At 39.2% G+C, this 22,795-nt stretch overlaps 1 protein-coding gene across 2 annotated transcripts; it reads left to right on the forward strand.

Moving 5' to 3' along the window:
• Positions 1-86: 86 nt before the first annotated feature.
• On the forward strand, positions 87-21,605 carry C2H9orf85 (chromosome 2 C9orf85 homolog). 2 transcript variants are annotated; one of them, XM_058168734.1, is made up of 4 exons: positions 87-322; positions 14,218-14,324; positions 18,081-18,194; positions 19,346-21,605. In XM_058168734.1, exons 1-4 carry the CDS (start codon positions 221-223, stop codon positions 19,485-19,487), a joined length of 465 nt encoding a protein of 154 aa, XP_058024717.1. In that variant the 5' UTR covers positions 87-220; the 3' UTR covers positions 19,488-21,605. The 2 variants fall into 2 exon arrangements, with proteins under 2 accessions (XP_058024717.1, XP_058024718.1); XM_058168735.1 differs by lacking the exon at positions 19,346-21,605 and adding an exon at positions 18,527-18,680.
• Positions 21,606-22,795: the final 1,190 nt, after the last annotated feature.

Raw genomic sequence — 22,795 nt, forward strand, 5'->3', positions numbered from 1 at the left:
TAAAGCCTCTCTGACCGGTAGCCCTCGAGAGCCGACCAATAAAATTACGTCTCTCGGCTGCGTGCTCTTGTCAGATTTCCTGGCGGGGAGGCGGGATCTTCTTCATCGAAGCCAATCGCAGCCGCTCTGCCGTTCGAAGTAACCTGAGGCGCTTCAACAAACCTCTTCGCAGGATGTGAGGAGCCGGTTTGCTTCCGGGCGAGGAGGGAAAGCATGGAAGATGAGCTCGCAGAGAGGGAACGTATCCCGGACGCGAGCTCAACGGCACCAGAACGCTCAAGGCTTCCGGAATGACAAGTATGACTCCAGCGCCCAACGCAAGGTATGAAGCCGGGTTTCGGGAGTCCCCCCCCCCTCCTTTCGGTCTCAGAGCTGCAGATCTCTTCGGGGGGGCGATCTAGTTTTTTTTTTTTATTTAGATGCGCAAACCTCAAACTCCGGGATAGGCAGCTGTGGCAACTTTATGGACTTCAGCTCCCAGAATTCCTGCGCCGGCATGTCCACAGGGCGTAAAGTGGTCATAGTTGCCCACCGGTATCCAAACTAGTTCAAACAGTTAATGGGGGCGGGGGGGGGTTTCCCTTCTCTAGGAGGGCGGCCTGGAAAAGAACTTGGGAGTTTTAGCACTTTTTAAAAATAATTAGGTTTTTGGTGCAGTTATTTAAGAGTGAGAATGTGGGTGTGCCTTGAGCAGCTGCTAGAAATCTTTGATCGCATCTGGTCATTGTTTGTCTGTTTTAGAGTAGGGGTCTCCAACCTTGGCAACTTTAAGCCTGGAGGACTTCAACTCCCAGAATGCCCCAGCCAGCTTTGCTGGCTGGGGCATTCTGGGAGTTGAAGTCCTCCAGGCTTAAAGTTGCCAAGGTTGGAGACGCATGTTTTAGAGCAGGGGTCACCAACCTTTCGGACCTCAGGGACCACTAAATTCATAATTTTAAAACCTGTGGACCACTAATTCAAAATTTTTAAAAAGAAAAATAGTATTTAGTGAAATATAAAAAAATGCAAATAATTTTTCTGTGGACCACCAAAATTTTCTCACGGACCACCAGTGGTCCATGGGCCACTGGTTGGTGATCACTGTTTTAGAGCACACATGTACGTACCTTCATTAAAATAGTCTGGCTAAATGGGTAAGGTTGAGAAAGCAGTGTTTTTTAAAATACACTTTAAATACTCATTACTGTAACCACCACTTACGGTAATATGCTAGAGTTAAAGATGTTGCATTAAATCAAGCCTAAGATAGAAATTGGGTGTGCTTGGTAGATACCCTTACTAATTTATAGTATGCAGAAAATGGGAGGAAGTTGTTTCACTTAAAAATTAAATTATTCTCTTACTTAAGCCACTAATTGGCCATCCTTTAGAAAAGAATCAAAACATCCTAAATAAGTACATATCAACAAAATAACCACCTTTGCAAAATCATAATTGTAAAATCTTATGTTTTTGTTTAACAAATCAGAGCAACTTACTATAATGATAGAGGGATAAAAACAATGTCAGATTCAGTCTGGATTAGTCAGATTTAAGCAGTATTAAATCAAAAGCACACTAATAATTTAACCCCTGGTTCATTTGAAAGGACATAGGTTCAGTGGATATAATTTCGATCTGATCCAATATAAACTCATAATGGCAGAACAGTACAAATACAATAAATATCAAATTGAAATTGAATGGCCTGTAGAAACCTGGAACAGTAAGAAAGTTTATATTAGGAAGAATATCATGTAAAAAAATTCTCTTCAAATCCTAGAGATGTTTTTGGGATTGTAGAAGAATGTTTTCAAAAAAGCCCCTGACCATGATCAGGAGGCTTATTTGCTAATCTTAAGTGCCTAAAATTTCAGGCATAAAATGTTACTTTTCTAAGTAATGAATAACATTTGTGGAAAAAACCACAACTATGACTATAGAATCTGTACAAAAGTAAACCATTAAACTTTGGAAAAGCTAAGTTCATTTGCAAGTGTTAGCTATTTTCAAATTAAATCTCTCAAAGCCAATGACTGCTTACCGTGTATTTTTTACTAGCATCTAATTCTAGGCAATTTTTAGTTTAGTTTAGTTTAATGGGAAAAGATAAATATTGTTACTTTATGTATTAGGCCTCAGAAATATAACTTCCCTATCATTGACAGTCTTATGAATTAATGCAATTCTAAGACACTGAATTTTAATCAGAAGGAGGTTGGAGTGTCAATCTTTTTTTAAATCTTACTGTTTTTCAGTAGAAGTGGAAGAATAAAAAATGTCTATAAAATAGCAGAGAGCAGCATTTCAATGACCTTATTTGGGCAGAGAAATCAGGACTGGTTTTTACTTGTATAAGAGATGATAGGAAATATGTGGACACTTGGCTAGAGTAGGAAGTAAAAAGAGTATCCTAGAAAAAAAGGCAAATTGTGTCTGTTGCAAGACAGTTGGGTTTGTGTTTGTAGAACTGCCAGGAGTTGGGCTCAGCTCAAGAGCATCATTACCTGTTGTATGATAAGAAGCTGAAAATGTAATTTGAGGTTAGATTAGATAGTAAAGTCACCTTCAAGATGGTTACACAAAGAAGTATGGCTGTGAACCTAGCCTTTGTAATTGTTAACAAGCACCCTGACAATACATACATCGCTGTTAAAGGAAATAAACTGGATTCAGGAGAATTAGAATATAGGTGCCATAAAGCACATATATTATGAATGTATATTCTATATCAGTATATGAACATGTATAATTGCTTGTGTTCCATCTAAAAATAAAGTTCATTTGCTTTCCCATCTTGCTGTCCTTGTCAGAGGACTTTTTAAAGCCTAATTGGATTGGTCTGTTCTGTATTTAGAATGAAAATGGTTAACTGACGTGGATGAATGAGGGCGTGCATAACTAGGATGTGTACAATTGCCATATCTGTTACAGATTCCCTTAACATATTGTGCAATATAACTGTAGCTATTAGATGAAAATTGACTTTTTTATTACAAATTAACTGCTTTTTCCATGAGGGCAGACACCTGCCTATTACCAAATTCTGCTTTCCATTTCCTATAGACTAGATTCCTATAGGAAGTCTGAAAACAAGTTATGAGTTCAAGAACCTTCTGCTGCTGATCCATAATAACTAGAATACACCACATGCTTTTGTTTTTGAAAGCAGTAAATGTTATTTCTGTAAACTTTGGTGAGTCAGTCTAATCATTTTAAAGCTGCTGTATTTTTTGATAGGCAGTTTCAATTATGTGATGTCAGAAGTACCATATGTGTTTATCTATCCTACGTCTGACATCATTCAGTTTCCCTGGATGATTCTAAAGTCAGCTATGTATACTGCAATAGCAAAAATTATGTCATTGTATCTTCATTTTGTATAATTTATAAAGCTGTATCACATTCTGCAAATGATAGAAGAATATAGATGTTATGTTATTGATGCTCACTTTTATGTAATTTGCTCATCTTGAATGTATGTTAAAGTCCATTAAAAGATCTTCTGTCCCTTTTTCCAAAAATGCTTTATTTGAACAAGAATGCCAATAATAATGTGGGTTTTTTTTCCCTGTTTATTATTCATTGTCCACTGCTGCATACAGATGGCATGATCTCTGCACTTTAGAGAAACAAATATTTGTGCACTGGAAACAATAGCCCAGTTTGGTCACACTCCTAAACAGTATTAATACTGGAAGAGCCAGTTTTTAGTTTTATGTTTAACAAGTAAAAAAGGTGGAGTGTCATAATCTATGGCAAATAAAATAGATAGTTTAATTACAGAACAAATGTATACCTAAGCACAATTCAAAGATAGCTGTAGGCTAATGTATAAATAATTCCTTATTCACCTTTATTGCATTGGATTTTCAGTCTTAAAAAAAAACCAAATGATTTGCGCACTCGAAGCATTTAAAGGAAATGCTTGTTTTGTTGTTTTACTTTGTATAATTATAGAAAGACAGTGAAACCCATCTAAATTTCAAAGAAAATATAGTCACTGATACGGAACAAACATTTTAAAAGATAATGAGGAGAGTCATTGTGAAATATACTTTATATGCCACAATTGGCCTATTTAAATTTCAGTTTCCTCCTATGAGTCAGTGATATGGCACAACTATGCCCTGCTGTAATGCTTACTTTTAAAATTTCTGTTCTTGAATCTTTCTAATGATAGAATTTACATATTTTTCTTCATGTATTTGCATTGGGTTATTTTTCTGTGGCAAATAGTTGTAAATAATAGTTCAAGAAGGGTATGGCTTAGCAAGAATTATGGCTATCTTTTAAAAAGTCCTGACCATCTGTTGCTCAAAACTGGTGTGTACTAAATGATACAGTGTTAGAAAAACAAACTGATGTATGATTATTTAAGTCCTTAAGTAGTCTGTTTCTCCACATGTTTGCCTATTTTAGTGGTTAAACCATTTCAACTCAGTCCAAATTTGTGTCACTTTTATTCTTAACGTCTACTGTACAGGGAACAGAGCAGGAGAATAGTAAGTTATTGATCTGATACTATGGGTGCATTTGTGTAGAAATAATTTTCATGGCTGTTTAGTGTTTTCAGACCAAACTAGATCAGACCAAACTGGTAATAATACAAATAATTACTTAGACGATAGTATATATAATCTCGTATACTTCCTTGAATTCCTGTCTCACGTATCTTAACCTGGACTTTGGGTGAAACCTGTATCATATTAGTTGATTTGGTTTCCCAGTGGGTCTTCATTTCCCTTATTTCTATATTCCCCTAGGTCTGCTTTTGAGACATGGTAACACTTCAGGATATATTTTGGGAATGAATGGGAAACTACTTGGAGAAAGAAATGCTTGCTTCTTCAAATTCCATTGGAGAAGTTACTTTCATAAATAGAAGCATGACTTGGATATTATCCTTTCTGTCCTACTAAGGAACCAGAGTATGACTTCCGTTGGATGCTCATGTGATAGTCAGATGTTTTGAAAATAGCCTGATGCAAATGTTAACTTCTTACACTATTCTTGACTTTTAGAAAAAAATAGGAATTTGGCTTGCGGCTTCATAGAGAATCATAAGAATTTCTGTTATAGATTGATTTTTTTTCCTTTGGAGTATCAGTCAAATCATGATATCTCCTTTGCATATGTGTCTGTGTGAGATCTTCCTTCCTATCCTATTTTATTTGTACTCTTCTCTTATGTACATATACGCCCAAACTGTTGTGACGTAGGCCCAAATAGTTATTACCAGACACAATCAGTCCTAAACAAACATATTTTATTAGAACAGCTGAGAATTACTTCATTCTCAGCTTAGTCCAAATTAAGTCCAAAGTCCTTCAGAAAAAGTCCTTCCGCCTTATCACAAACCTTTGTCTCCTTTGGCACCCTGCCAAAAACTTTTCTTGGCGAGAACCCCATGAAGTTCAGAAACAGGATACAAGAAACAATTGCAGCAATGTTGCTTTCCTATAAACAATCCAAAAGCCAATCATCTCCTGGCCTTTTTGCTTTAGCTACTCTTGCCTTCTGGCAGCTCTTCGCATGCATGCACTAGGAACAGGCTCCTCCTGTTCCTCTGCCTCTCTGCTGTCCACCTCTAGAGGCTCCGGAGTCTGTGCATCGCTCCCAGTTGGCCCTGGCCCCATCTCTGCCTTGGACGCAGAGCCCTCATCCGGGCCTTCCCCTGACTCCAGGACTGGCCCATTGTCCTCCCCAGCCTTCTCACTGTCCAACTCCGCTGCCAGCTCTGCAGGCTGCTGGTGGACCACAACACAGACAGGGATAAGCACACATACAGGCAAAGGGTTATTTTTCAAAGGGCAACATAAAGATGTAATTAATAGAACAACCTTAATCCTTTTGTCAGGGTGAATATAGGTGAGTGATTGAGAGGCTGGAAAAGAAAGGAAGAGAGCAGATACCAGGCCTCTTAAACAGATCCATTGGTAGCGTATCTTGCAACCACCTAAGTAAGGGGTGTCAAACTCAAGGCCTGCGGGCCAGATGAGGCCCACCGGGTGCTTAGATCTGGCCCGGGGAGCCACCCTCAAAACAGCGAAGGACCAGCTTGCAGTGCCTCTGCCAGCGAAAACAGAGCTTGGGAGGGTCACTGGCAGAAAACTTCAGGAGGCCGTTGTGGCCGAAAGCGGAGCCTCGATGAGTGATGTCAAGCTGGCCATGTCCCTCCCCCCCCCCAAGATCAAACAGAACTGTGTTCATTGCCCTCAATGAAAGCGAGTTTGACACCCCTGGCTTAAGTGGTTGGAGACTTGGGAAAAAGTGTTTCTGATCCTTCAAAAAAATTCACATTAAATGAATCTTGTGTAAATGAAGGTTCAAAGGCTGGTATTAAAGATACTTTATTGAACCCTGTATATTTCTCGCTTTCTCAGTCTTACTGAAGTTTTGTCAGGTCTGAAGGTACCACGTGGATGTCTCTTGCTCCTTGCTTGGAATTTTTGGGAGGGGAGGTGGGGGAAGTTGATCTCATTTAGTATTGTGAGCATAATAGAGAACTTTAAAGAGAAAAATTGTAGTTCAGGATTGAACTGTGGGATTCTTAGTTCTCTCTGAGCTTGGTTGTTTCCTTGCAGATGTTTCATTACAAACTAGGGAATATCAGTACAAGAGCACCAAGGATCCCACTATGCAGCTTTTACATCAACTCTCTTATCCATCACCTTACTTCTTTTTCTTTGTTCACCTAAATGGAATGTTTCAAGGTCAAAAAGAGTAACGGGTTCTTTGTTTAAAAAAATTGCCAGGGCTTTTTTTCCCCCCCTCAGATGGAAAAACCTGTATTATCTTACTCTGATCTTTACGCATGGTATATTATTGTAGCATTATGTATCACTGTTTATCTTTCCTCATCTTGTTAGTGTGACCTTAATATCTGTATATTTTCATCAAATTTCTTAGCTTTTGAAAATTTGAGGGGTGAGGTGAAACCCAGTAAATTTATCCTGTAGTTTCTGCCATTAGAATGGAAACAGTTAGTTATCATTCTCCAGCCCTGTGAACATTAAAATCTGGACATTTTAGAAAGGAGAATAGACAAGTAATAGGAGGATGAAGTCAGCATATGCAGTATTGATTCATTTGAGTGTGAAAATCAAGTGTGTATGTGTAAAACCAATTGAATACCTAGAGTTTCAACTCACGATCATAATTGAGTCCAAAATTTCCATTGCTAAGCAAGATGGTTGTTAAGCAAGTCCCACCCAATTTTGCTATGGTTGTTAATCAAATCACTGCAGTTGTTAAGTTAGTCATGGTCATTAAGCGAATCTGGCTTTCCCCCTTGACTTTGCTTGTCAGAAGCCAGCTGGGAAGATTGCAGATGGTGATCACATGACTCTGGGATAGTGCAATTGTCATAAGTGCCAGTTGCCAAGCACCTGAATTTTGATCACATGACCATAGGGATACTGCAATGGTCGTAAGTATGGAAAGTGATCATAGTCACTTTTTTCAGTGCTGTTGTAACTTCAAACAGTCACTAAATGAATGGTTGTGTAAGTCAAGACTACTTGTGCCAAAACTAGCTTCCAGATACAGCTAAATCAAAACTGGAATAGGAAGTAAATGTCAAACAGGAAACGAGTCATAACAAGGGCCTCTGTGGCTCAGACTGCTAATGCAGTCTGTTATTAACAGCAGCTGCCTGCAATTACTGCGGGTTCTAGTCCCACCAGGCCCAAGGTTGACTCAGCCTTCCATCCTTTATAAGGTAGGTAAAATGAGGACCCAGATTGTTGGGGGCAATATGTTGACTTTGTATATAAATATACAAATAGAATGAAGACTATTGCTAACATAGTGTAAGCCGCCCTGAGTCTTCGGAGAAGGGCGGGATATAAATGCAAATTAAAAAAAAAAAAAGTGCAACATCAGCTTTTATTTATTGTCTCACATGGCATTGCCTGGAAATCTCATAAATAGCAGCCATGAAAATCTACAGTCTGAGTCATGATTTTGTTTTATAATTGCAAAATTATAAAAAAAATAAAAAAAATAAAATTGTTTTATTTTTTTGTTTTGTTGCTATTAAAATAATGCACTTTGGCCTTTCTACAGATTCTGACAAGGTTTGACAAGTTACATGATTGATATTTAAATAGCTGTTGGAAAAAGTATGCAATCGGTTTAGAACTGCACACATTGGCCCTGCCTTTTTGCATTCCATACCTTCAGATATTACAGGCTTGACTCTCTTTATTTAGCAAGAAACATTTCCTTTTTCAATTGTGATCTTATAGTCCATTAATGGGATAGTAAAGGAAAGCTTGGTCTGTTTTTATTCTCCCAAAGAACATTGCTGAGCATCATAGATTTTTTTCATGCTTGGCCCTGAACTGTCTTTTGAAGCTTGCTGTTTGTCTCCCAGAAGTTTTACAGTTAAAACTATTCTGGCTATACACACTCGATCAGTCAGTGCCCTATGTGGATATAACAACTATACAGAACAATAAAAATTATCTCTACAGTAGATAGCTTTGGACTTTACTCTATAAAGCACAATAGATTGAAATCAGCATCTTGAATTTAACTTACGGGAAGTCACAATAATTATTGTTGAATCATCCTGTACCTATCAGCAGGTGGACTGATGCATTTTGTACCAATTGCAGTTTTGAATTAGTCTTCCAGGGCCACCTGAAAGAGAGTTTACTGCAGTAATACAAGACTTGAAGGATATCTAGCTGTGTTCACATTTCTATATATATGCACAACATCTTCTCTGGCAGTGCTAGCAGAAATGTATGCATACGTACTTAGACAAATGAGAAATTTCAAAGCTTTCCACAGGACATGGCTGCTTTTATGATGTCAAATAGATGTGTTTTGCTATGCTACTACACTTTGCAAAGCATGTGTTTCGAATGCTTTGCACAGCCATAGCTTACAGTTTATAATAACAGATACACAGATGAAACAAATGTATTGATGTGGAATTCAGACCCCAAATGTTCAGATGTCACTTTTGGTTTTTTAGCAGTTTACCAGTTTATTCACTGACTTTCTGCACGTATAAAGCTATTGAGTGTTATAATCAATAGATGTAGAGATAGCTAACAGAGGGACTGTTAAAGCATTTTTATCTGCTAACCTTGCCTAAAAGACTTATGTTGCATATCCCTATGGAACATACCTCCTATTCATTCTCAGGAGTTTCATAATTTCCTTCTTAACTCAGGTCAGTCTCCTTTTTCTTCTAATTCAGACTTAATGCAGTTCAGGGACTCATTGGTCTCACTGTCTCTCCATAATGGAGGACAGCACACCATAGGCCCTTAGATGTAGATAGAATTCAGGAACTCTGGATACAACAAAATACCTTATGCCACCAGACTTGAAATCCTGGGTTTAGAAAACTTAAAACTCCACCGCCTCCGACAGGACCTGTGTTTAACTCATAGAATCATCTATTGCAATGTCCTTCCTGTTAAAGACTACTTCAGCTTCAATCACAACAATACAAGAGCAAACAATAGATTTAAACTTAATGTTAACTGCTTCAATCTTGATTGCAGAAAATATGACTTCAGTAACAGAGTTGTTAATGCTTGGAATACACTATCTGACTCTGTGGTCTCTTCCCAAAATCCTCAAAACTTCAACCAAAAACTGTCTACTATTGACCTCATCCCATTCCTAAGAGGTCTATAAGGGGCATGCATAAGAGCACAAACTCTTATGCATAAGAGCACAAACTCGTTCCTGTCCTACTGTTTCCTTTCATTATATCCAATTTATATAGTTATTACATGCTTATACTCATATATATGCTTATATGCTATATAGTTGCTTCATGCTTATGCTTATGCTTATGTATGCTGTTATGACAAATAAACTAAAATAAACTTAATGTTTCCTTCCTTCCTTCTTTCCTTCCTCCCTCCCTCCCTCCCTGGACAAACTGGCCCTGCAGTTTTCTTAGGATGATTTTATAAGTGGCTTGCCATTGCTTTCTTCCTAGGGCTGAGACAGAGGGACCCTACTGGCTTTGTGCCTATGATGGGATTAGAATTCACTGTCTCCTGGTTTATAACCACTTCACCAGACTGGCTCTTCGGGTTTTTCTGTGATCATGCTGTTTCCTAAATAAACTTCATCTTTAGTTTTCTTTTATGTAAGCATCAGAGCAGAAGTTATATCCCTAACTACATTGTTAAACAATTATTTCTGCCACATGAAGCTATCTGTTGCTCAGCAATAAGCTATTGGCCTCAGAGTAGAGAAAGGTTTAAAAGTTTATGAAAAAAGAGGTAGGGTTTTTTGTTTCAGTTCACAAGTGCTTACCTGTCTGCAAGATGGACAGATCGATAAGGTAGGAGGGGCGGTTGTAAGGAGAGCAGACAGTTGAGATGCTGAACAACAGGATGCCCCCTTCAGTTCTGCAGTTTAATTTTTTTCTTTTCTCTTAAGAACATAGTGATTGTATTTGCTTCCCAGAGCTATTATATGTGAGATGGCAGATATATAAATGTAACAAATACAATAAAATAAGCATATACCTTGAATGCAAGTTAATATCCTTTGCATTTGTTCAGTGCTTTTTGTATGCCAGAGAACTGAAAAGTATTGTTCCTGGGCCTTTTCTCTTTGGCTCTCAAAACAAGGAGTGGGGTAGAATAAATCCTACTTCAGGCTTGAGTGCCTGCCAACAAATTACCAATAGGATTACCAATGCATTCAGCAATTTATATAATTTAGTGGTTAATGTAAGGAATTTTTTTGTCACTTATGCCACTGCCTTTACTTTTTTCTTAAGTTAAAGCAGGAAGGGATATCCATTAAGACACACATTTCTCTTCAGGTAAACTGTTGGAGCTATGTGGAGGGTAGGGACAAGGTAATATATTTTTCTACACTTCTGTCTTTCTTTTCATTGCCTTTTTCATGCTTAAATGGAAGAGAGTTGGCTGATGTCTTACAGAAAGCTTTTGAAATTAGGCCAAGGACTGCATTAAATTAAGCTGAATGCACTAGATGGCTCAACAGCTACTAGATGCTCTTCCCTGATGTAGATCCAAAGTGATGATCTGATATCTTCCTGCAAAACAAGTAAGAGTTTTAGAGCCAAGAGAGAAGGGGGAGTGCTCTGAGGTGGCTTCCTCAGCCATACTGACTAGGCATGCTGGGAATTACAGTTCCAAGAATCTGAAGGACACCAGATTAGGTATTTTTTTATTATGTGATGCACAGTCACATGCACAATGATTAGGTGGGTTGGGTTTATTAGTACTAATGACTCTAAAGTTGTTTAGTATCTGAAAAAGAGCCATTCTCTATTGGATAATATGATTTTATCATTTGCATACAACAGTAGATTTATGTATGTTTGATTGCCCACAAAAATCATAAGAGGAATTTTTAAACACAAACAACCCCATACTTTAATTTTCCATTGAAGATAATGTGTATTTCTGTATCTGAAATATGATGAGCTTCAATCCTCAGAAGATTCTTAATTGCTATAAGTTTCAATAATTCAGAAGTAGTATTGATCGTATAGATGACACTTGGACTCCAAGATGGGCAAAGCTCTGCCTTTTTTTGGAGACAACACGCTGTCAGTCTAGCGTCTTATCTAAATCAGCAAATCTTAAATTCAAAGATTATTTTTTTATTACACATTCTTGATCATCAGAATTACTGACATTGTCTTCAGGGGCCAGGACTGGAAAATTTAAAGAAAAAATTTTTTTTGAACAACTATGGTGAAAGGGGGAAAATTAAAGAGAAATCCTAATGAAAGCGATAATGCTCTTAAAAGAATGTCTTTGATACAGATTCACAAGTCTGATTAGATAGTACTATTTAAAAAATCATTTTAGGACAATAGGAAGAGTGTTGTTCTGTGTGTCTTGTTCCACTTGAGATAGTTTAGGTCAGGGGTGTCAAACTCAGTTTCATTGAGAGCCACATCAGGGTTGTGTTTGACCGGAGGAGGGGGTAGGGTGGCGGCATGGGTGTGGCCAGTTCATCACTCATGTCAGCGCCTGTGGTGGCCCGAGCGCTCTGCCAGCGAAAACAGGCTCCCATGCTCTGTTTTCAACTGCCACTGCCTCCTGCAACTCTCTGCCAGTGAAAATGGAGCTCGGGAAGGTCGCATGCAGCCCTCCCGAACTCCTTTATCGCTGGTAGAAGCATTGCGGGCTGGTCCTTCGCTGTTTCCAGATCTAAGTACCCCACAGGTCAGATCTGGCCTCCGGGCCTTGAGTTTGACACCCCTGGTTTAGGTCAATGGCAGTTTGATGATTTACGATTTCTTGAAATAGTGTTGTAGTAAATATATTGCTATTGAATAAATACATGGTAGTTACTAACAAATTCAGTATCTATAATTTAAAAATTACCTGTTAATCTTGACTGAAGATGATTTTGGGCAAAGAAAGCTTACACTTTTGTCTAAAGCTCTTGATTTTAGGATTAGAATAGCTGCCAGTTTCTTAATTGTACAATGCGGCGGAATTGGGCTGATTATAAAAAGGTAAAGCACCGAATAAGCTAATTATCATTACATATCATTCTATGTACCATACAAAAAAAATTAGACCTAATATTGTGCTTTCAAGGCAAACGTGAACATTCAAGCATTTTGAAGAGTAAACTCCCATGCCATATGACCTTCTTTAAATTCAGTCTGAGGGTATTTTCAGAAATGGACTGTAAGACGGCATAAGATAAGTATGTATGTTTAAACTCAGAAAACTGACTAAAACTCAGACATTCTGAGTCAGAAGTACCAAATCCTTTGGCTATAATCCACAGAATTACTTGAGATATATCTAGCAATTATATCTAGGCTTGGTTTTGGAAGAAACCATATGAAAACCAGCAGGGGATGGGAAACTGAGTTACCCTCAGTTTCAGGGTAACTTTATTTTATTAACAGTCTCATAAAACTGAATTTGTTTTTTATGATGTTGGCCTAGAGATGATAAAGTCAAATAGTAAATTAATTCTTGCTGTAAAATCTTACTAGGTAGCTTTCTCAAAACAATCCGGAAAATCAAACTGTGAATTTAAACATGATTCCTCGTGCCTGTCCTTTCCATGAATTAAAACCTAACAAGAAGGCTTCACAGAAATGACAGGCTGCTGATATGCTGTAACAAAAATTGTGGCGTAGGAAATATATGTAGTTTATGTCTAGTAGTAGAAAATTTTTACCAAGTATTTAAAAAAAAAACCAGTCAAACTAAAATTGAATTGTTACTGATTTGAAGGATGAGTCTATATTATTAAATTTGATTTTTATTTATTTATTTATTTATTTATTTTATTTAATTTTTATACCGCCCTTCTCCCGAAGGACTCAGGGCGGTGTACAGGCAAAAGTAAAAACAACACAATATACAAATTAAAATACCTTTTAAAAACTTATTAAATTAGCCTGAAATTAAAATTTTCCATACTAAAAACCCCATTTAAAATTAATAAAATTTCCCCTTAAAACTAATTTAAGCCAGCCCCGCGCGAATAAAAAGATGTGTTTTTAGTTCGCGACGAAATGTCCGGAGGTCAGGTATTTGACGTAAACCCGGGGGAAGCTCATTCCAGAGTGTGGGTGCCCCCACAGAGAAGGCCCTTCCCCTGGGGGCCGCCAGCCGGCATTGTTTGGCGGACGGCACCCTGAGAAGTCCCTCTCTATGGGAGCGTACGGGTCGGTGGGAGGCATGTGGTAGCAGCAGGCGGTCCCGTAAGTACCCAGGTCCTAAGCCATGGAGCGCTTTAAAGGTCATTACCAACACCTTAAAGTGCACTCGGAAAGCCACAGGCAGCCAGTGCAGCCTGCGCAGGATCGGTGTTACATGGGAGCTACGTGTAGCTCCTCTATAACCAGCGCAGCTGCATTCTGGACTAACTGAAGCCTCCGGCGCACTTCAAGGGAGCCCCATGTAGAGCATTACAGTAATCCAGCGAGAGGTAACGAGCGCATGAGTGACCGTGCATAAGGCATCCCGATCAAGGAAGGCGCAACTGCCGAACCAGGCGAACCTGGTGGAAGGCCCCCTGGAGCGGCCGTCAAATGATCTTCAAGCGACAGCCGATCGTCCAGGAGGACCCCAAGTTCGCACCCTATCCTTTGGGGCCAATAACTCGCCACCAACAGCCAGCGCGGCTGCAGCTGACTGAATCGAGTGCCGGCATCCACAGCCACTCCGTCTTGGAGGGATTAAGCTTGAGCCTGTTTCTCCCCATCCAGACCCGTACTTTTTCAACTTTTTCTCATAGAAAATCAATGCAAAACACCACGAAGGGCTCTGTCAACACTGTAAGGAGGTCCTGGAATGGCGGGTGAAATTCAACAAGTATAAGCCATTAACACAGGCTAAAAAATGGTGAGTAAATTGTTACTGTAATATATTAAAAGCCATATGGCCAGTCCAGCAGATATGGAAACTTTTAATCAATCGTGGCCAAAGAGAGGGTAGATCAGACTGTGTAGAGCCCACTACCCCCTTTAAAGGGAGCAAAAATACTTTTAAGAGTCAACTATACTAGCAATTATATCTAGGCTTGGTTTTGGAAGAAACCATATGAAAACCAGCAGGGGATGGGAAACTGAGTTACCCTCAGTTTCAGGGTAACTTTATTTTATTAACAGTCTCATAAAACTGAATTTGTTTTTTATGATGTTGGCCTAGAGATGATAAAGTCAAATAGTAAATTAATTCTTGCTGTAAAATCTTACTAGGTAGCTTTCTCAAAACAATCCGGAAAATCAAACTGTGAATTTAAACATGATTCCTCGTGCCTGTCCTTTCCATGAATTAAAACCTAACAAGAAGGCTTCACAGAAATGACAGGCTGCTGATATGCTGTAACAAAAATTGTGGCGTAGGAAATATATGTTTTGTAGTTTATGTCTAGCAGTAGAAAATTTTTACCAAGTATTTAAAAAAAAAACCAGTCAAACTAAAATTGAATTGTTACTGATTTGAAGGATGAGTCTATATTATTAAATTTGATTTTTATTTATTTATTTATTTATTTATTTTATTTAATTTTTATACCGCCTTCTCCCGAAGGACTCAGGGCGGTGTACAGGCAAAAGTAAAAACAACACAATATACAAATTAAAATACCATTTAAAAACTTATTAAATTAGCCTGAAATTAAAATTTTCCGTACTAAAAACCCCATTTAAAATTAATAAAATTTCCCATTAAAACTAATTTAAGCCAGCCCTGCGAATAAAAGATGTGTTTTAGTTCATGACGAAATGTCCGGAGGTCAGGTATTTGACGTAAACCCGGGGGAAGCTCATTCCAGAGTGTGGGTGCCCCCACAGAGAAGGCCCTTCCCCTGGGGGCCGCCAGCCGGCATTGTTTGGCGGACGGCACCCTGAGAAGTCCCTCTCTATGGGAGCGTACGGGTCGGTGGGAGGCATGTGGTAGCAGCAGGCGGTCCCGTAAGTACCCAGGTCCTAAGCCATGGAGCGCTTTAAAGGTCATAACCAACACCTTAAAGTGCACTCGAAAGCCACAGGCAGCCAGTGCAGCCTGCGCAGGATCGGTGTTACATGGGAGCTACGTGTAGCTCCCTCTATAACCCGCGCAGCTGCATTCTGGACTAACTGAAGCCTCCGAGCGCACTTCAAGGGGAGCCCCATGTAGAGAGCATTACAGTAATCCAAGCGAGAGGTAACGAGCGCATGAGTGACCGTGCATAAGGCATCCCGATCAAGGAAGGGGCGCAACTGCCGAACCAGGCGAACCTGGTGGAAGGCCCCCCTGGAGACGGCCGTCAAATGATCTTCAAACGACAGCCGATCGTCCAGGAGGACCCCCAAGTTGCGCACCCTATCCTTTGGGGCCAATAACTCGCCACCAACAGCCAGCCGCGGCTGCAGCTGACTGAATCGGGGTGCCGGCATCCACAGCCACTCCGTCTTGGAGGGATTAAGCTTGAGCCTGTTTCTCCCCATCCAGACCCGTACTTTTTCAACTTTTTCTCATAGAAAATCAATGCAAAACACCACGAAGGGCTCTGTCAACACTGTAAGGAGGTCCTGGAATGGCGGGTGAAATTCAACAAGTATAAGCAATTAACACAGGCTAAAAAATGGTGAGTAAATTGTTACTGTAATATATTAAAAGCCATATGGCCAGTCCAGCAGATATGGAAACTTTTAATCAATCGTGGCCAAAGAGAGGGTAGATCAGACTGTGTAGAGCCCACTACCCCCTTTAAAGGGAGCAAAAATACTTTTAAGAGTCAACTATACTAGAAATATGCATTGCTATGTACTTCTGAAGCTTCATTAGGAAATAACAAGGTACACCAAGGAAAGATTAGCATAAAACCCTCCTTGCATACTAAAAACTGTAATTAAGCCAGAGCCACACAAGACTTCCTTAATTTAAAGTAGGTAAATAGTTTAAGTACGAAAATGCATCTTCAATTTTTTCAAGCCTACAGTTGATCAATAAGTAACAGCGGTTCTTCCATTTTTTAGGGGCAATTGAGAAGCAACCTCAGGAGCCTATGATTTTAACCACAAAAACAGTGGGAGGTGATCAGTCCTTTCCATGATAACAAAGGAAGCAATTTTGCCCAGCTTTAAAGATAGCTTTTCTGTGACCCTTGTCTGTTCTAAGATTTTTGGAGGTGGTGTTTTTTTTTAATTAAAAAAACATATCTAGGTTTTGTAACCTGCATTTCTGCCAAGTGCATCACTAGGTGATTCATGCAAAGGAATTTTAAATAACCTTTGAGCTTAACTCTGTTTAAAATGTGTCTTATCAGTATTATTCAAGTCTCTTTATTTTCCAGTGGAAAGGAAGTGTTCAAAACAAGCGTTGTGTCTTAATTCAGTCTTGTACATAGAACAAAGAACAACATAACTTTAAGAAACATCTGCACTTCGTTAGGGATATTTTTTTAATATTACTAACAAAGTAGTGTGAAAATTACTCAGAGTTGCATTAATGGTTCTTGGCAAGCTAAAAAAGAAATCTTGCAAGACAGGGACTACCTGTATTTGCTACACGTGTTCCTCCTGCAACATGCTTGCCAAGGCCTTTAAACAGATTGGCCTCAAATTCTTCTTACTCCTCGCTTCCCTTGGATTCTTTTCAGTCCAGACACAGAATCATTTATGAATAGGATTATCTACTGGCCAGAAAAAGAAAAGCTCTTTGATCAGCTCTGGCAGTTATGAATATTCCTGATACAGTTATTGCTAAAAAACCATGGAGAGACTGGTTGGCAACTGCTGTTAAATATTTAAATTGTCAGTTTACAGGTTTAGTTTCATTAGATACTTTTGAAAAATTAAGTATTTTTCTATCAAATGGTAAATATGGCCAGAGAAATGGACAAAAAGTTTAATGAAATATGCACTAGAATATAAAACAAATATGCCCTGGTATTGTGAAGTCTACATCCATAATCTAATCCACATTTGGAAGTAATTTCCAAATTCTTTGTTCTTGAGTTGGATTTACTCCATAAGAGATTACTTTACAGTGCATGATGAAATTTATTTAATAAAAAGATTGAACTAATTGTTTGTATATGTGCATAGATAAAGTTCCTTTGAAGGCCTAGTCATTGATTTTGTGTATCTCTTTGTTTTAAAATCAAATATTGGTGATTTTTAAAATACTTAGAACTAATGAAGATTAATTGTAGATAGATATTTTTTTTGCACAGATTATTACAGGATACTTTAAACATCATGTATATGATAAAGTATGATCAGATGCTACCAGTTTTTACCAACTGTATAAACCGAAATAAATTGCCATACCATCTCAAAGATACATTTGTTTTATTGCCACTTTAAAATTTGTTGGTATCTACTCAACCTATTTTAAGAACAATTAACAGTTTGTTCACGAACATTATGAAACTGACAATTGATAAGGAATTAGGCATTGCAAACTCCATTTTCTTCCCAAGAAAACCTATCCTTCCATTACCTGCGTTTCAAAATTTCTAAAAGATTTTACAAATAATATCTTTTTTTAAGTATACGATACTTGAAAAAATTCTATTTATGATTTCACAGGTTGTTAATTTATCATGTTATATGTGAAATAGCCATATGAAATATTTTAATTCAGCTTTAATTCTTTTTCTCTTAATAGCACAAAATGTCTGCAAAAGACTGTAAAAGATTCTTACCATATTATCTGCAAGTCATGTGCCTGCGAACTAGAGCTGTGTGCTAAGTGTGGAAAGAGGGAAGACATCACAATTTCGTAAGATTTCCTATAACTCCATAAAATTATTTAATGTTTACCTTATGATACCTAATAATTCTGCCTGTCCTATGAGGTCATTAAGAGAGAGCCTGTTTAAGATCTTGTCAGCAGACGTGGGGGGGACGGGGACATGGGGTTAGAAGCCAGGACATGTCATCTGTGGGAGCTGGCAGGAAGTCACAAGTCATTATGTAAATTCCTCGCTTTATGACCCATGATTCTCACTTAACTATGGAAACGGAATGCTGGGATTACTGTTGTTAAGCAATCTGACCACATGATACTACCACATCACTTAGTAATGGAAATTTCGGTCCCAATTCTTACAGTTAAGCAAGGACTTGCTGTACTGTGTTGTATACTGCCAGAGCCATTTGATCTGGGTTGCATACCTTTTTGGTTCAAGCTGAGGAAAGAAACCCCTTGGAAACTGGGCATGTACTCCTACACCTGGGACTTACCCTTCTGCTTGGAGGGGAAGTAGAGGCAAGTGCAAATGCAGTGGAAGTTGAGTGTATGATATTGTTTTGATTTGAACTTTGTAATCTGTGATTTTTTTTGATAAAATATATTTTACACATACATTCTGTATGTACATATCTATATTAAAAAATATGTTGACCAATCTTACATCAGATGCAGAAAACATGATGGCCTTAGAAACAAGATGGCAAAATATTGTTTGGATGTTACTGTTTTAAGCAAATATAATCATGAATGGTTGTACGTGAACATATGAAAGTAGGCTTAAGAATGCCATGAGATGTTTATTTTCACTTTGTGATGTTCAGCATATTTTGTTATGTTCTATCTCTAAGATAATGTTCACAATTCTATATGATCTAGCTGTGAATATAAAGAGATTTCATAAAATTCAAAGCTCAGAATAGTAGTTGACACAGAGAAAGCAGAATCAATATTCAAAAGAAATCTAAGAGGCTAGGTAGAAAAATGTTATGCCTGTACTGGCGTGTCTCCTTAGCCAACCTGAGACATTACTTTGCTCTATCTGCCTCACTAAGCTCCAGGTTACAGTCTGTCCATTCTTACATTAGATTTGTGCCACATGGGGGAATACATAAAAGTTCATTTTCCTTTCCTACCAGTAATAAAGCCTGACAAATATTAATGTCTTTTTTTTTTCATAGAATTCAGACAAATCTGCAGCATACTGAGCAAAAGCCTTCCCAAAACCATCAAAGACAGAATAACAAAAAGGATGCATTTGAGAAAGATGATGAAACAAATTTAAGTGGCTTGGAAGATGAAGATCTGGATTTACTCACATAGCAGATTAAAAACTTAAACTGAAAACTACAGGGATCTAAACAATTTCTTCAGAACAAAGCTTTTAGGCATCATTTCATTTCTTCCCAAATGATTTGTTGGACATTCTTGCTGTGTGTGGAGTTCATGGCATCTGGAAACAGTTTTCACAAATCTTATGATTCCGTTTTCTTCAAGAACTAAATTTGCTTAAACGTTCTGTTGTTAGGATAACATTTTTATTTAATAAGTTAAATAGCAACAGGTATGGTATCCTATATCTGACTTGAATGTATTTGTTATTTCTCATTCTTTTCCTGACTCCTGTGCTTACTTTCAGCCACCTTATTCCTTTTGTTTATAAGCCAACTAACTTCCCACTTCAATTTTTTTTCTTCAATGATTGTTGTTTCATTTTTTACATTTATTTCTGCATATGTAGTACTTCCTTTTCCAAATTATTGTCTTTAAAGCAGTGCTTCTCAATTATTTTCTGTCATGCCCCCCTAGGAAGAAGAAAACATTTTTCGCGCCCCCCGCGGACTGTAAATAGTATCATTATTAAAAATACTTTAACCTGCAAAACAAAAATATATAAAATAATTTGAGCTGATTTTTTAATCAGAAGTGATGTCTGGATTAATGGCTACAATGAGCACGTTTTGCAATGCATAGCTTTTCAAAGCGGGGTTTGAAGCAGGACACAGCAACTCTCAGCTCCTTCTCAATGTGTAGCCGAGACCTCCTTTCTTTCAGGCGTTTTTCTGTACAGAGGACCGATTTCCGGGTCTAAAAGTCACACGGGTGGGTTTGGCCAATCAGGATAGAGCATCATGTCTATCCAATCGGGTCTGTTCTCCTTGAAAGGGAGGAGCATGCGCAGTCACATGTACTGGCTTAATGCTCACTATCGATGTAAATGTCAGCAGTGGTAGCCCGATTTCTTTAGCAAGTTTGATTAATTGGGGCAGCGTTATGTTTCACAGGAGAAGGTCATTGTCAGTCATTTGAACATCAATTGGGTGCACATCCTTCGGGCAACAAAGTAAGTGTGGACGGACGTCCCACACTAAAGATGGCTCCGACAGGCTCATGTCACAAGGGTTTTGGACAGCCAATCAGATGCTCCCGTTGTTCTCTGATTGGATACAGAGACATAAACACGGGGCTTAGCTTGTTATGACAGTGTTTGCCAAGGTCAAACGCGCCCCCCTTTACGGAGCCTCGCACACCCCCTGGGGGGCGCGCCCCACTATTTGAGAAGCACTGCTTTAAAGAGATAACAGCATCACAAAATCACTTAACGATTTGGCCTAGAACCCCATCATATTAGGGGAAAAGCAGAGCTGATCCATCTCCTTGACTAAGGGGAAAAGGATTTCCCTATCTTCAGTGGCCACTCATGCTATTGTTTCTCCTCTTGTTATAAGAAATCATAATCAAATATTGGAGGAGCATAAACTGTTTCTTCTTTTTTTGTCTGCTTTTCTTCTTTTCTCTTCTGCCATTAAATTGTTTCTCCCTCAGCCTTACTTTAACACCACTGATCTTGTAAAGCATTGTGAGAGCATTTTGTAACACACATGCACAGAATAAAACACATAATAAGCAGAGGCCAGTCAGATCCATTCTGTGAATCCTATACCCAGAACACGAAAGAATCTAGTGCTTTTACTGCAAACCCTTTGTACAGTGCCTAAGTGCCAGGATCCCTAGTGGTTCCGTGCTTAGAATGCAGTATTGCAGGCAAACTCTGCCTACAGCCTGGATTTCAATTCTGATGGGGCTCAAGCTTGACTCACCCTTTTAGCCTTTCAGGTAGATAAAATGACACAGATTGTTGGGGACAATATGCTGACATTATAAACCGCACAGAATGTGCTGTAAAGTACTATGGGGCAGTGTATAAGTCTAAGTGCTATTTCTTTTGCTAAGATATAGTGGCCATACTGATAAAGATAAAAAACATTATCAAGACAAGTAACAGATCCTTTCTAAACTGTAATTACTTTCATTTGGAAAATGAATTGTCAGATGGGAAAAGGAAACCAGCCGCTTTACAAGAAATATGCTTTGTATCATTCCTATCCTTGGTTTGGAGAAAATTAAAGAAATTATAGTATAAGAACAGTTTGGATTGTATTTATTGTGGTGAGTTTAAAAGCAGCAATGATGTTACCTGCTGAACATGTAAATATAATATGTATGATGACAGTTTTATGCCTTGCTTGCCCATCACCACAGCACACAACTGGAAGACAGGCGTATATTTTTGGTATTGATAATTTATGTATTTGTTCTAGTTTAATACGGGAGTATTAAACGGGAGCAAAATGGGAGTATTTTTCCGCTCTTATTGCATCGGCAGATAATCACCCAGCCGCCCTGTTTAGGGTGACCCGCTCCCTCCTTCTGCAGGGAGCACGGGAGGACCACTTGCAAGGACGGGCTGAGGATTTTGGACAATATCTGCACAATAAAATCGCTCAGATCTGGGACGGTCTGGACACGGATTGGGTAGATTCGGGCGGGACGACAGAGGTAGGTCTTGATGATGTTATCTGGGAAGAGTTCGACGCGGTGGCTCCCGAGGACATGGACAGGATATATGGGAGGCTTAACGCGACCACATGTTTATTGGACCCGTGTCCCTCCTGGTTAGTACTGGCTGCCCGGGAGATTACACGAGGCTGGCTTCAGAGAATTGTCAACGCGTCTTTGATGGAGGGTATCTGCCCCACCGCCTTAAAAAAGGCAGTGGTGAGGCCTCTCCTCAAGAAGCCCTCTGTTGTGTCTCGCTCACTTTCCCCGCAGCCGGGTCCCTCTTATCTCCTGCCGAACGCTGAGGAATGTCCTGGCATGCCTCCAGGGCCCAGCCCTGGCACCATGCCCAGACAGAGCAAGACGGAGGGCCTGACGTGCCTCCAGCCCCCAGCCCTGGCTCCATGCCCAGGCAAATGGAGCAACTAGACCCCTCCCCCTCCCCCACAGCATGTGAGCCTGAGGAATGTGAATTACCAACAGCTGGAGCCTGGAGAGATCCTCGCTTCCGGAGAATTGATAGGCAACGTCAGCAAAAGGAAGGGAGGGGCAGGCCTGGATAAGTGCTGAGTCATGGAGCCACACCCCATGGCCTATATAAAGGATCTGCTTTCTGGCATTCTCTGAGTCAGGCAAAGTCTACCTTGGATTGCTGAAGTCACTGCCTGGTCTCCTGCCTGCCTTGAGAACTCTGCTAGGACTTTGGCAGAGCTGCAGAGGCACGCTTGATACGGACTTCCCCGACCCGGCCGTCAGCGGAGGAGTGGGACACAACACCCTCCCTGGATCCA

This window comes from Ahaetulla prasina, chromosome 2 (assembly GCF_028640845.1).
Source record: "Ahaetulla prasina isolate Xishuangbanna chromosome 2, ASM2864084v1, whole genome shotgun sequence".
Taxonomy (NCBI): domain Eukaryota; kingdom Metazoa; phylum Chordata; class Lepidosauria; order Squamata; family Colubridae; genus Ahaetulla; species Ahaetulla prasina.